The 14423-nt window shown below is 42.3% G+C and overlaps 1 protein-coding gene across 1 annotated transcript in view; it reads right to left on the bottom strand.

Annotated features, from left to right (window-relative positions):
* LOC137272895 (fibrocystin-L-like) overlaps window positions 1-14423 on the bottom strand; it is a 74328-nt gene that overhangs the window by 28527 nt on the left and 31378 nt on the right. Inside the window, exons 18-34 of the mRNA XM_067805317.1 lie at window positions 13432-13546; window positions 12694-12837; window positions 11914-12077; window positions 10703-10933; window positions 10035-10159; window positions 8753-8916; window positions 8157-8323; window positions 7608-7764; window positions 6554-6708; window positions 5892-6014; window positions 5195-5300; window positions 4503-4769; window positions 4006-4130; window positions 3504-3642; window positions 2777-2972; window positions 2058-2299; window positions 507-695 (exon numbers count right to left, since the gene is read on the bottom strand). Of these exons, the coding sequence (XP_067661418.1) occupies window positions 507-695; window positions 2058-2299; window positions 2777-2972; window positions 3504-3642; window positions 4006-4130; window positions 4503-4769; window positions 5195-5300; window positions 5892-6014; window positions 6554-6708; window positions 7608-7764; window positions 8157-8323; window positions 8753-8916; window positions 10035-10159; window positions 10703-10933; window positions 11914-12077; window positions 12694-12837; window positions 13432-13546 (2809 nt within the window). The remainder of the gene's footprint in view (window positions 1-506; window positions 696-2057; window positions 2300-2776; window positions 2973-3503; window positions 3643-4005; window positions 4131-4502; window positions 4770-5194; window positions 5301-5891; window positions 6015-6553; window positions 6709-7607; window positions 7765-8156; window positions 8324-8752; window positions 8917-10034; window positions 10160-10702; window positions 10934-11913; window positions 12078-12693; window positions 12838-13431; window positions 13547-14423) is intronic.

The following is a 14423-nucleotide window of genomic DNA, read 5'->3' as shown; positions in this document are numbered from 1 at the left end:
ACCATTTCATCTATATGGCGGCGGCATGGTAATGACCGAGTCTTGACTAGACAATCAACAGCATGAACATCGATCTATGTAACTGGGATACGATATAACGTATCAACCAAGTCAGCGAGCCTGACCAACCGATCCCGTTAGTCCCATCTTGCGACAAGTATGGGGTTCTGAAAATCAGCTCTGATCCGGATCTTAAGGGTCTTCTCTAAGGATGAAATTTGAACCTAGAATAGTATTTCCAAAATTAATAGCTGTGGTTTATTATTTCCTTAATTTTTTCAGGGTTAATTAGCAATATTCTTTTTACATTTTTGTTGCATGCATCGACCATTTCAGCATGAAGTCGCGAGACCCTCGTGTCAATTGACTACTGTTCATAATGACATGAATCTCTTTCACTAATCATTGACACAATTCATAATCAGAAACATTGATCAATATCAATATCGATACGTTCTGTACAGGAAATACATATTTACTGACTTCTAACGGTAATTTGTACCCACCATTTGGAAGCTTGGTACTACCGGAACTGACACCATTGGTCTTCTCCACCGTTGTACTGGCGTTCACCAGCTCTACTATCCGGTACCCAATGCCTGTCACCCATTTGGGAGTAGTCCATGACCATTTGACCGAGTCTCCGACCTTCACTTCAAGACTGCTGGGGTTCCATGCATATCCGTAACCGAAGTCTAAAACAATATACAGCACAGCGTGATCCACCTCTGAGTACAACCCACCTCTCGTTACAGTGTGCGAAATATACTACATACAAAAAAGTACGGGAACACCCTAAAATTTGATAGTCAGACATAGACTTAAACGTTGGGAGGTCATTTACACTCTAAGGTAAATGCAAGCTTTTGCGTGATTGATGGACACTTTAAACGACATGTCAGAACATGCAGTGTTAGAACATGCTTTAATGTTCCCATACTTTTTGTACGTGGTATAGTTTCCAAGTATGGCAAGATAGTAGTCCATAGAATACTTCCCTTGTCCGAAATCTCATTCTAGACACGAGAATCATCATTCAGCTACTAATATGATCGACATTTTCATTTGGCGATAATCCATGGTTTAAATGTATGTTATAATTCGGAGAGAGTGATACGTTTATAGAAATCACTCATGAAAAGTCTCTAACCATTCGAACTTTACTGGATATTTATTGATCCGACTGGACTTTTACCTACGAACACAAACCGCTCTCGTTCCAAACACCGTTAGAACTGTCTCCCTTAATGTGGGTACCGTTAAATTGTATCCATTATGTATTCGTCTGTTTTGTTCGCCTGTTTCACGGTCAGTGCGGCAGCCTTCAATACTAAAATTATACTGAGGGCAAACATAAGGGTGAGTGAGTGAGTGAGTTTGGTTTTACGCCGCTTCTAGCAATATTCCAGCTATATCACGGCGGGGGACACCAGAAAATGGGTTTCACACATTGTACCCATGTGGGGAATCGAACCCGGGCAAACATAAGGGATCACATGAAAGCACAAGTGTGACTCTACTTTTTTCAGGTTTCTTCACAACAGCTTGTGAAGAAACTTGTAAAAAATAAAGGAACACTTGACTTTGCTTTCATGCGATATCTAAATTATCAAGTCATGGTCATACAACCCAGTGACTGACATTATGAGAATCAAATGGGATACGATGACATGTGTCAAGCAAGACAGCGAGTCTGACTACCCGATCCTTTTCGTCGACTCTTCAGACATACACGCTACCAGAGACATACACACCGCAATGGGTTTCTTTACTGTGGGGAATCTGATTATTAGACAGTAACATAGAAACCGATCGAATAAAAAATGTTTGTTTTAAAGCTTATGATACATGAGTCATGTTCTGAAAAAAAAATCCTGTTAACGTTCACACCTTCGGTCAAAGACAACTCGATGTATCGTATATATCGTTCCCAATATATTCATGTATTCAGTATAAGCCGCGCATGCAAGATTTGACAGAGCCATGCAGTTTGACTTTAACTGAACAGAAGTGTTGAACACCCCAAGCTGAGGCCCTCTTTTGCTGTAGATACGTACATGTATGTGTGCCTGTATTTTTGACCTCGTGTATCACCCCTGTATCCTGGATGGTACAGACGACCTGAGTGCTGTTGATGGCGTCGGGGACGCACACGTGAGGTCCGAAACTGACCAGCGTGTTGTTGTCCAGGAAGCCCTCGCCAGTGATGGTCACTCGAGTGCCGCCGTACAGGGAGCCCCGACTCGGGTAGATGTTGGTCACCTTCAGGACGTAGTCGATGTTAGGGATGCTGTTGGTTCTGAAATGTATATTGTATGGAAGTGTGAGTATGGATGACTGTCGGGGACATCTCTACTATGGCCATATATAAGCGGTATTAGCAGGCTTATTATTCCAATAACCATCATTTGACGTAATATCAAACTTGAAACATCTGATACTGCCTGTATCGTCATGATTTTCAGTCGATCGCACAATCGGTATCCATTGGGGCAAGGTTGGGGGTTGGTGATGGTCCAGTAGTTAAAGTGTTCACTCGTCAGGTCGAAGACCCGGGTTCGATTCCTCTTACGGCTACAGTGTGTGAAGCCCATTTCTGGTGTTCCTTGCAGTGATGTTGCTGGAAATCTGGCGACGGGAGTAAGCTGGTCCTCGTCTCCCATATCGGAAGTTTGCTCGCCAAAAGGAATCCGGAAACCAACTTAGTACATGACGTAGCTCCTCCTAAGACTTACAGGCCGCATGAAAACAGAATTCAGAGATACCTATGGCGTACCTGAGATCAGCTAATCCTTGACCGCCGGTCTGCAACAGGACTGGATAGGATCCTGGAGCGTTGGAGGGGAGAGTTGCCACTATCTGTGTGTCGGCGTAACTGGTTATGTTGGCAGACTTGCCCCCGATTGTCAGGGGTTCGGCTGGGTCGGCAGATGAACCAAAACCTGTACCGGTGATTGTGATGGTTGCGCCACCTGTAGGTACGTTAATGAAATGTTCGTTCATAAACTGATTGATTGAATATTACATCCGACTAAAGAAAACAATAAATTCATTATTTTAGGACAACGTGGTAATTAGCAACATGTCATGTGTAACTGATGACCTGCTCATCACTGACGCATGCACATATATGCTTTCTGCAATCTGGCCTAACTTAGCAAGGCTTATCATTGGCACTGCATGTAATACCTCACATAGGTTTTATAAGGCTAAACACATAAACACATAAACACATACATACATACATACATACATACATACATACATACATACATACATACATACATACATACATACATACATACATACATACATACATACATACATACATACATAACATAACATATAAAATGCAAATCGAAATACTCATAAACACACTTAAGCATGACTTACGAACTGTGTGATAATGTTCACCAAGCTAATGATAATTAGTAAGTGTGAAATATTTATGAAAAAAAACATTTGAAAAAGCATACACCTCCCAGTTTACGTGAACCCCTTACCTTCAACCGTTGATGTCGTGACTGAGAGGGACGAGATGATGGAGGAGGACGATACGGCATATGTAAACTGGGTCGGCGACGTCAGATTAGCGCTGTTCTGACTGACTGTGACGTCCACTGCTGCTCCTGACGTAGAGGCCTGAATATTCAGGATAACGTGGGTCAACACTAACAAACACCTCGCACGGCAGCTCATAGGGTAGAGGCCTACCTTTATTCATTCTATAACCATTTTGTATGGATGATTTATCAAAAGGTGACATGCCTGGCATACACCTCAACCAGATGCTTCCATATGACGACTGAGTGAGTGAGTGAGTGACTCTTTGAAGGATAGGTTACACTACCACCCTTCTATATGACGAATCTCACTTGAATAATGTGGCATTGAAGGATCAAGGTAAATATAGATTCTTTGTTTTTGTTCAGTTTCTATTGGTACTATTTGGTCTGATGTTGCAAGTATCCTGGTGCGACTAATGTATTTGTTTTAGTTACATACAGCAGCCGGGGTGAGACATATAATCTGTGCTGGAGTAACACTGGTCGAGGGACACAGAATGCCGTCGACGTAAGTCAAGCCGTCGCTGGTGAAGCCGTAACCTGATATCGTCAATGCTGAGCCACCTGAGAGCAGATAGGGTAGTCGTGTGAATACAATCATGTAACATGTTAAAATGCTGGAATATTGCTGAGTGCGGCGTTATAACAACAACCAAACCCAAACATACGTAAAACAAGGCTGGTTACATTGACGAAACACTTGTTCAAGTTAAATTCCGCATATGTTCAACAGGTGTACATAATCTCCATCTGCATCGTATCCAAAGTGCGTAAAACGACACGCATGATGTTGATCACTGGATTAACTAGCTTAGACTCGATTATTGATAGACCTGTAGCTGGAATATTGCTGAGTGCAGTGTAAAACAAACAAACCAACTAACATAATTACAAGGACATGATGATGACGCGCACATGATGATCACGTTGTCTTACCTGCGATGCTGCCGGTGCTAGGCGATATGCCGCTGATAGCGGATACGTATGAAAACTGAACAGACCCGCTTGCCTCCCCTTTACCGTCCACGATAACCTTGACATTGTGATTACCAGTTGGCCCATTACCAACGCTGCACGTGATTGATGACGTGGTTGCAGCAGTGACGTTGCACGAGACTCCGGCAATAGTAACTAAGTTGTTGTTTATATTTGTGTCAAAGCCAGACCCCGCGATGGTGGCACTTGTACCCTGAGCCTCGGTTCCTGAAGAAAAAGAAATTGAATAATCGATGCCACTCTACACTATGCATAGTGCTCAAAGCACTCACATTGAGGGTCTCAATCTCATAAAGCTTTTGAAATTGTTTGTTTGCTTGCCGCGACAGTAAGTAAAACTGCAACCCCGTCTTGCCAACCTATATATCCACAATGGAGCCATAACTCTTAAGTAATCTGCCAGTCCTAAACATAATGCGGGCTTGATGTCGATGTGAAAGGAATTTTGCATCTGGTTATAGAGAATGTTTTTCTTCCAAATAGTATATATTCATATGTCTTGTCAATAGCAAGAATGATTGGACAATGTGTCTGAAGATATATCATATATATCTTTGTTGACATAAAGTTGCGTTTTGCTGGGTTGTTTTTTCTTTCTGTACTTTAATGATTAACGGTATCTCTTGAATCACCTGACGTGGGCGTGATAGATGTGATGGTAGGCGTGGCGGCCAGAGTCCACTCATAGCTGCAGTCTGTGTCACAGTGGCTGGGGATGCCGTTGATAAACAGTTGCACCTAAACAAAATAAATATTTAAACTGCGAATTCAATGTAAACCGTCTGCTTGCTGACATTCTACAAGGGCACACGCTGAGGGGTTCCCCGCGGCACAGATGACAAACACTGGTAACAAACACTTACATTTTCATGCAAATTGTACAATTGACGGTTGTTGTGAGTGAGGCAACACACTGTGACCTTTTTTCAAAGACCTGGTGTCATCACACATATTCTGACTCGAGAACACCCGAGTTAGAATTGGTCTTCAGCAACCCATGCTTATCGTTGGAGACGACTATTGGGATCGGGTGGTCAGGCTCACTGACTTGGCTGTCACCATATACCAAATGCATAGATAGCTTCTAATGGTGTACATCACTAGATTATCTGGTCCACACTCGATTATTTCCAGACCGCCGCGATATAGCTAGAATATTGCCATGCGCGGCGTTAAGCAACAACCAATAGGACCCAATAGGAATGAGTTACTTTAAGAGTATTTCTTCCTGCTTAAAAATTACATTTTAATTATTTCATTACTCTAGTGAGTAGAGTGTTGTCCGTATGTTTATCGTCCCAGACCATCATTTCTCTCATGTCATTTTACCTGAGTCTTGCTGTGACCAGTCCTCAACATGTCGCCGACGATGGGGTCGTACCACAAACTGCCGTCGGTGGCAGTGGTGACAGATGCTGCCACATTATTTCCTGTCAGCAGGCTGGTGTCCATCTGGTAACGAATAATAAAAAGAATTTTAAGAACACATTTGGTTATGTTAAAATGGCGACATTTCTGGAATTGCGACCTTTAAAAGTGAAGTGACGAAACTGTAAGTGACCGTAGGTTCCCTATAAGTAGTGAGTGAATTTAGTTTTAAACCGCACTCAACAATATTCCATCAATATGGCGGCGGTCTGTAAATAATGGAGTCTAGACCAGATAATCCTGTGATCAAGAGCATGCGTTAAAAGTAATCTTCATGGAATGAAGTTGAATATGAAACGATATTGAGGGTTGACTGAAGGGTTCATGAAAGCTCCTTTTTGGCAATGCACTTGAGCTGAGTTGAGTTTAACCTTGCTTTCAGCAATATTCCAACAACATATGGGGGACACCAGAAATGGGCTTCACACATTGATTAGAATAGAACCCGGATCTTTGTCGTGACGAGCGAACGCTTGGCTATAGCGATGCCTCACACAGTCAAAGCACAATGCCATACTCTCCTCGATATGTCTTGCAATGAAGAAAGTGCCTTGTTTCCTTACCGTCATTTCTTCCAAGTTGCCGCCCTGGTCCAACCACGTCACGACGTACTCAAAATTGGAGCAACTTCCGGTTTTCTCAACTTCCATGTTACCCAGCGTGCTTAGAGCCTGAAGCTGGTCCTTCACTTCCTCAGCTAGAGAAGTTGGTGGCATGCCTGAAAGAGTGGATTGTAAATATGAAAAAGGTGTATAAAAGCAGAATGAATGGAAACAAGCTTAAGGACGCGGAATGAAATCATTGCGCTAGAATAAGAAATACATTCTCCGTTCAGCGGAGTCAATGCAACGTTCGGCGTGGAGAGTCTTCCGATGGGTGACCGTTATAAGCAGATCTCCTGAGACTTTCCAGGACATTCAGCTTGAATGTTGCTGAGTGCGGCTTTAAACAACAAACAACCAAAAACAATGTTTACATAGTACATTTCACCAAAACCTCATAGCAACAGTCTGATTATTACTACCCCGGATAACCCAAGCTCCCTTTGAAGCTTTAGTGAGTGAGTGAGTGAGTTGAGTTTTACTCCGCACTCAGCAATATTTTAGCTGTATGGCGGCGAGTCTGGACTAGACAATTCAGTGATCAACAACATGAGCATCGATCTGCGCAATTGGCAACCGATGACGCGTCAACCAAGTCAGCCAGCCTGACCATCCGATCCCGTTAGCCACCTCTTACGACTAGCATAGTCGCTTTTTATGGCAAGCAGGGGTTGCTGATGGCCTATTCTACACCGGACTATCACGAGTACTGTGAAACTTTGAAAGGCAAATAGTCACACGACTTATACCACCGAATACCCACTTTCTCCTGAGTGAACAGGGGCAATTTTGAACAAACACACTTGCCAAAGACCACATATATCACATGGGAGCTTCTTTTTGAGACCGAGCCCGTTAGTCACATCAGGCGACAAACATGGGTTACTGAAGAGACCAGTTCTAACTCGGACCTTCAGGGATTTGCGTCACAAGGGACATATGGTGGAGGATACTCACCTGTTAAATATTTATTAGTAGTGAAGTATTCTGTGTAGAAAGTGAGCCCATTACGCACCTTCGGTTGTCTGTCCTTTGTACGTCACGGTGAAAGTTCCCCCGATAGGTGGCGATGCTGCATTGACTCTGGTGATTTCAACCCCGAGTGTTGATCCGCCGTTGGTGACAGAGAAGGCCGCGCTGTTGCTGGTGTTAGAGATGTCCCCACTTGTGAGCTGAAGAAGAAGACGTCTGTTTTAATGGTTGTTTGTTTATGAGACAATATTCCATATGTAACCCATATAGGTGAATAATCCCACCAGACCATCGAATGATTGATATTGGGAGCACCCAAATGGTGAATGGGTATTGATGTACGCAAGTTGTAACAATATTTCAGCAATGTCACTGCGAAAGATACGAGAAATGGGTAACACAGAAACACAACTCTGTGTTTTGTGAAGGTTTTTTGAGTAGAAGGTTTGAACGCTTACTTTTATGAAATTATATTTTTTACGAAAAATGTGTTTCAGCATACATGAAGAAATTATTTTTAAATATTGTATTTTCTAAACAAGCACCTCGTGTGAAATGATGAGGATTGGCCTCAACACACTTGTTGCCTCACCTTCCCGTATGCTACCCCTAGCAGGGGGAACTCATTCCCACAGGCGTGGGGGTCCAGCTTGACCGTGTACTGACCAGCCTCAGAGCTGGTCACTTCAACGTCGTTGATGTACACTCCGTTAGGACGTGCCTGGCGCAGTCGCCGAAGATTAAGGTCACTCTTGTTTTCTACATGTGATGAATTGACAGATTGACTCAAATATCATGCATTTATCTCCTTTTCTGACCTATTCTATTTTTTTAAAAAAGAGAGCTCTTCTAATGTTATCGAAATTAACTTCAGACGGTAATATTTGTAGATCATGTTGTTTTCCACAGGCAGTAATACGTTTCCTATCAGTTTCCACAGAGACCCTTGATCACTTCTTACATCGTTCTCACAGTATAGTTGCAAAATGAAATGTAATATGAAGATACCGTGTTTTCAAAATATTTCAAAATGTCTGAAATGTAATTTGAACTATTGCAAAGTGTCAATTGACAATGTTGTCAATGAAGATCCAGTTGTTCAACACATGTGAGTGACGACACACAGATAGTGTTTTCCACGTTTCATAACGTGAATCAGCCGGTCGACTTTCCATGATGTAGTCGTACCAGTATCAGTTACTGTCGGTTCTCTGACGATGGTCACGACGTCCACGTAGAGGTCAAGAGATGAGGACTTCCGTGTGATGGTGACGCGGTCCACCCTGTGGTCGGAGCCGGAGGAGCGGTGACTTCTGGCGACGTCGTAGATGTTTTCGCAGTGGTAGCTCCACCTGAACGAGGGAGAGTGGTAGAGATATAGGTCTCATTTATGATCATACAGTTTTAATTTGCAATAAATCTGAAAAAAGAAAATAAGTACCGTTTCCGAACAGTACAGCATATCAGAAAGTAGAGTTCAGGAGACACAAACAAGACCACATTTACTGAAGTGAAAACGGAGAAGACACTAACCGAGAGCCGAGAATGTTCTGTCGACGATTGCATTGCATTCTGTGAGGGTCTAATGACAATATCCGACAAGGTCAGACTTACAATCTACATGCTTCTACTATGTTTGTATGTGGTTTATGTATCGGGAATACATTTAATTTACAAATCACATCTGAATTAAAAATGTGGTGTATCTGTGCATTTGTGACAAGCCATCCGAAGCAAAACTACAGAAGAAAACAAAGACAAGCAAAGAACTACATGCAAACAAGTTATGAACCAACGATTTGCAGACCCCGATTTCTTTGTTTTAAACGGCATTTGGTCGTTCAATCACTGTTACGGCTATTTATTCATCACTGCTCTTGGAGTCACTCCTGGGGAACGTTCCTTAGTATCTCTTTTTCTATTTATTATACGAATGTGGAACAATGTCCACATAGAAAGAAGAAACATAGATTCTTTAGCAGGTTTTAAATTGAAAATTCCAAGTAAAACAAATGCAGCCCCACCTTAATTAATTCAAATGAATTTCAGATCAATGCTTCTTGTACTTGTGGTTGAAAATTCATGGCCTTATCTTTTAGAATGTGCTCCTTGTATACAACACAGTGTGGAGATTTGTTACTAACTGTAAATATTCTCAATAAACATAGCAAGCCATTAATTTAGATTGTTATTTGGTCATGTAACATGATCACAATATGAAAATGAGTTATTTTTCTTAAAACGTACATAGATACAGGTCTATATATCACTGAAAGATTTTGAGGTTTTTTTTCTTGTATACATTATACTCTTTAAAGACTGCGTATATTCATTCCACACATCACTGTTCTCATTTGTTTTGTTTTTGGTAAATGTGACATAAGTAACTTCTGGGAGCAGGCGTTCCTAAGTTGGATAACTTGCGCCCAATCCATTTCATTTTCCAAGAAAATATGTTAAAAACACTCACTGGCTGACATCATCTGGTGCTGTGATGGAGAAACTTGTCCAGGTGGTGTGTTTCTCTCTATCCGTATCCTCATAGGTAAACTTCACACTCACCGACTTCACTTCTCCACGGTAGGCGAAGCAGAACTAAAACATTATGGTTTGTCAAGGTCACAAAAACATTCGTTGTAAATGGAAATTTCGTTTTTAAACACAATTGAAGTTAAATGTAAGCCGATTTTTTTCAATAAAAAGGGCGGATTGTCGTGCGAGTTGGTTTAATATCATTAATGTACATGTATATCTGCATACAAGCTTAGACAAATGATACAAACATCATGACCCAGTCAAACCATTCAGACACATCCACTTTCTCACTCATGTCAGATTACTTCGAAGAAATGACATGTATATGCCTCACACATTCACTCAAAACCCACGAAGGTATATATTGGACTAACGGGATCGGGTGGCCGGGCTCACTGTCTTGGCTTACTCATGTCACCCAACTGCGCAGATTGATGGACATGCTATTGATCTCTGGATTGATTAGTCCTGACTCAATTATTTATAGACCACTGGAATATTAATGGATGCGGAATAAACTATACTAGACTAAACACACGCACTCACTCACACATACGTAAACTCGCTCTCCTATCAAACTACACAGATAACTCACTCACTCACCGTGTTGTACTGTGACAGGGAGATACCAAGGACGTCATTTCCACCTTTGTCGTACAGGTAATTGGGATTCTTGGCGGAAAACCGACCACAAAACGGTTCCACGTCGGACTTTCGCTCGCCAAACTTGGACGACACACTGCTCTCGTAGTCCTGGAAGTACTTATTGTCCGATGGCTGACCAAAGTCACTCGGACATCCAGAGCTGAACAAACCCAGTAACGCTGACCGCACCTTGAACATCATAACTGGTCTCAAAATACGTAAGCAAAGCAAGAACATTTCATGACGTATACCATATCCTAGTAAACAGGGGCGTCTTTACTGTAAAATGTTTGGTTATTTTCATAAGGTTTTATGAATTTAATTATCGTAAGGAATGGATAGAAAATCGGGGTGCAGAATTCGGTTTTGGGTCTTCCAGTGCCGTATTGAAAATATACTTTTACCCTCTGTTAGTTTAACCATGTCTTGAGATTGTGAATGTATACCATCAACCAACAAGTAATACTTTTTTATGAGAAATTAATACAGGGCATCAAGATGATAATATATATTAATGTCTCATAGTACATCATGGTGGAGGACCGAGTAACCGATATCAGTCCACTGTTCATTTGTTTTACGATTTGGGATAATTGATAAGGAATACAGATCCGATTAATCGAATTAGGGGTTTATTGTTGCACATTGGTCGAGGACGTGCAGGGGTCGTCAGTTGGTATTGTCAGGTATCCGGTTGCCATAACAACGCTGCACCCGAGTTCCAGGGAGCCAACTAAACATCTTGACTTTAACATAGGGTTACGGTCATCGGAACGCTAAGCTTTGCGGAAAGGGTCTCTTGTTACCATAGAAACCATATTTATCACACGACAGGACACGAGCCAGACGAAGGATGTAGAGGCACAATCACTCACATACTAGTTAAGTCACGCGCATGGGCTTATACAGGACCACCGATCAGACATTTTCCACGCCGTTCTCACTCCACCGGGACCCATGAAGGTCCGGGTTAAAATATTGGCTTTCAACAGGAAGCGACTAACGGGATCGAGTGGTTAGGCTCGCTGACTTGAACACATGTCATCGGATCCCAGTTATGCAGATGGTCATGCTGTTGATCACTGGGATGTCTGGTATAGACCGCCGCGATATAGCTGCCATATTACTGAGTGAGGCGTAAAACTAAACTCACAATATCGCTCACTCACCTCACTGGCCGTTGCTGTTGTTTTCAAGGCAGGAGACGGAATGCCGTCGATGTCGAAACTGAAGGAGCCTAGTGTAGGTGCGCCCTTGGTAGCCTCTGTCACCGTGATGGTAAGGTCAGTGACGTTGGGGTTTGTCAGCTGATAGGTGATATCGGGGATGTCACCTGAGGGGAAAGGGAGCATCTCAACAATCGGAGCATCAAGCGTCATGCTTTGATCCGCTTAATGTCAGGATCGTCCACTTGACCGACTGCTTGTTATGGTATCCTGACTAACGTCAATCTCTAAATGTTCAGGTTCAAACTCGATTGTAGTCAAGTATGCAAAACATTTCTTAGCGTGGCAAACGGCAAGCACAACAAACATGTTATCCAATATGTGGATAGATTGTTAAAACGCTATTACAGGTGTATTCGTGTGACATGTTTGGTTCATAACATGGTGAATTAAGCTTAGAATGCCTGCATTTACAAATATTTAATTATTACATCTTCACACTCCAGGTACAGACCCGTGAGGATCTGGGTTAAAGGACTGATCTTCAGTAACCCATGCTTGTCGTAAAGGATGAGTAACGGGATCGGATGGATAGGCTCGCTGACTTGGTTGACACATGTCATCGGTTCCGAACTGCGCAGATCGATGCTCAGGCTGTCGGTAACTGGATTGTCTGATCCAGACTCGATTATTTTCAGACCGCCGGCATATATATGGAATATTACTGAGTGCGGCGTAAATCCAAACTCACTCAATCACTCAGGTACAGAGTGCTACACTCACCTCTGTCTGTGTTGAAGGTGATGCTGTAACTGTTGCCAGAGCCCTCTGGTCTAGCCGTAACTGAGACTGTGTCAGGGGCAATAACTGGGAGTTTGTTGAGGGCTGTGGTCATCGCGGCAGCAGTCGTCGACACCAGCAGGGGTTCTTTTAAACAAGCAGGTTTTAACAACCAATAGAATGCTTGAAATATACCGAAGGAAAAATGGGTCACGTGAAAGCTGAAGTGTTCCGTTTTTTCCCCAAGTTTCTTCATAAACTTTGAATCACACAACTTATGAAGTAACCTGGGAAAAATATAGGAACACTTCCGCTTTCAAGTGATCCGTTTTTCAGCATATATACATCTACATGTGTGTATGTATAAATTGTTGTGGGAGTATGATGTGCACTGAACGTTGTGGTGTCATTATTGTGGTGAAAAGTTGTACTGAGGTTTGACTTCGCGTTCGTGCAAATGGGGATCACACTCTGCATTTTCGTTATGCATGGGCGTGTTTGCAGTGGTTGTGAGCGTGTGCGTTTGTGTGTGATTGGCAGTAGGTACCCGCCCTGACTTACGACGACGTAAAACACTACCAACCCACTCTCTCAAAAGTACTCTGTCATCCCAGAGAAATGGAATAAAACAGTTAGCAATCAAACCTGCTACAGCCTGTTGGCTTGCTGGTCACTTAGCGGGACATCGGATCCACATTTCAGTATCAGCTTATAAATGTGAAATCATGACTCGAAACCCACCTGTGTAGACCCCCATCACTCCCAGTCTGAACGGGACATTGGCGTTACCGGAAGCAAGCACCGTCTGAACCTCTTTAGTGGCCGACTTCGTAGAGGGAGTGTTCAAAACAACAGTCTGAAACCAACGGCATGGGTCAGTCCTCAGACTCGTGAAGGATGACACTCACCAGTGTCAATGTTGCCATTTACTTCAGTCAACTGTTCTAAAGTAGATTTTGCAAAACACTCCATACTGCTTAAACGTATTGTTTAAATATGAACTGGTGCACTGTAAAACAAATGGAACGTTGAAAAGATTATTGTCATGAGTGTAATCAGTGATGAAGCTAAGTGAAAAGTTGTAAGTACCCAACTAAGCGTTGCAGCGAAACGCAGTTGTGCACATGCACGATATTTGCACGGTATTTGCACGATATTCAGCAAGTTTGATGCATGATCATCATGTAATTCATCTACATAATTATAATTTGCACTCGGTTCCCCCAAATTAGGGGTAAAATTCATCTTCGATGTTATATTTACATAACATATGGCGACTGCTGTAAGAGAGTGTAAACTTTTCATGAGCATACTACACCAGTTATCAGATGACACAATAAACTCGGTTACGTCGCTTAGGCCAAATTAAAACAGCTTCCCATTATTAAACGTCACCTAACCATTGTTTTCCTCGAGATGCTTCATAATAAGAGAACCCAACGCACACGGCCAAATATTGCATTTGTGTAGGATATAATAACACACTTACATGACATTTATATACAGCTGAACAGTGCCACTGTAAAATGCCTTTTCAACACAGAATCGGAATTGACTGTCAGATCAAGAAATGACCCATACTCAAAGGTTTGACGTCCTAACATGTTTCTCGCTGCATTACCATCACTTAGTAAAGAAAAAATCATCTGAATAATGTTCTTTATCTTATGCATTGCAATACTGATTACGATTCCTATCTTTCGTCAGTCTTATGGCAACGCCTGACCAGACGG

Source organism: Haliotis asinina, chromosome 1, assembly GCF_037392515.1.
Source record: "Haliotis asinina isolate JCU_RB_2024 chromosome 1, JCU_Hal_asi_v2, whole genome shotgun sequence".
In the NCBI taxonomy this organism is placed as follows: Eukaryota; Metazoa; Mollusca; class Gastropoda; order Lepetellida; family Haliotidae; genus Haliotis; species Haliotis asinina.
The sequence above is the reverse complement of the archived record's forward strand: the minus strand, read 5'-3'. Positions and strand labels throughout refer to the sequence as shown.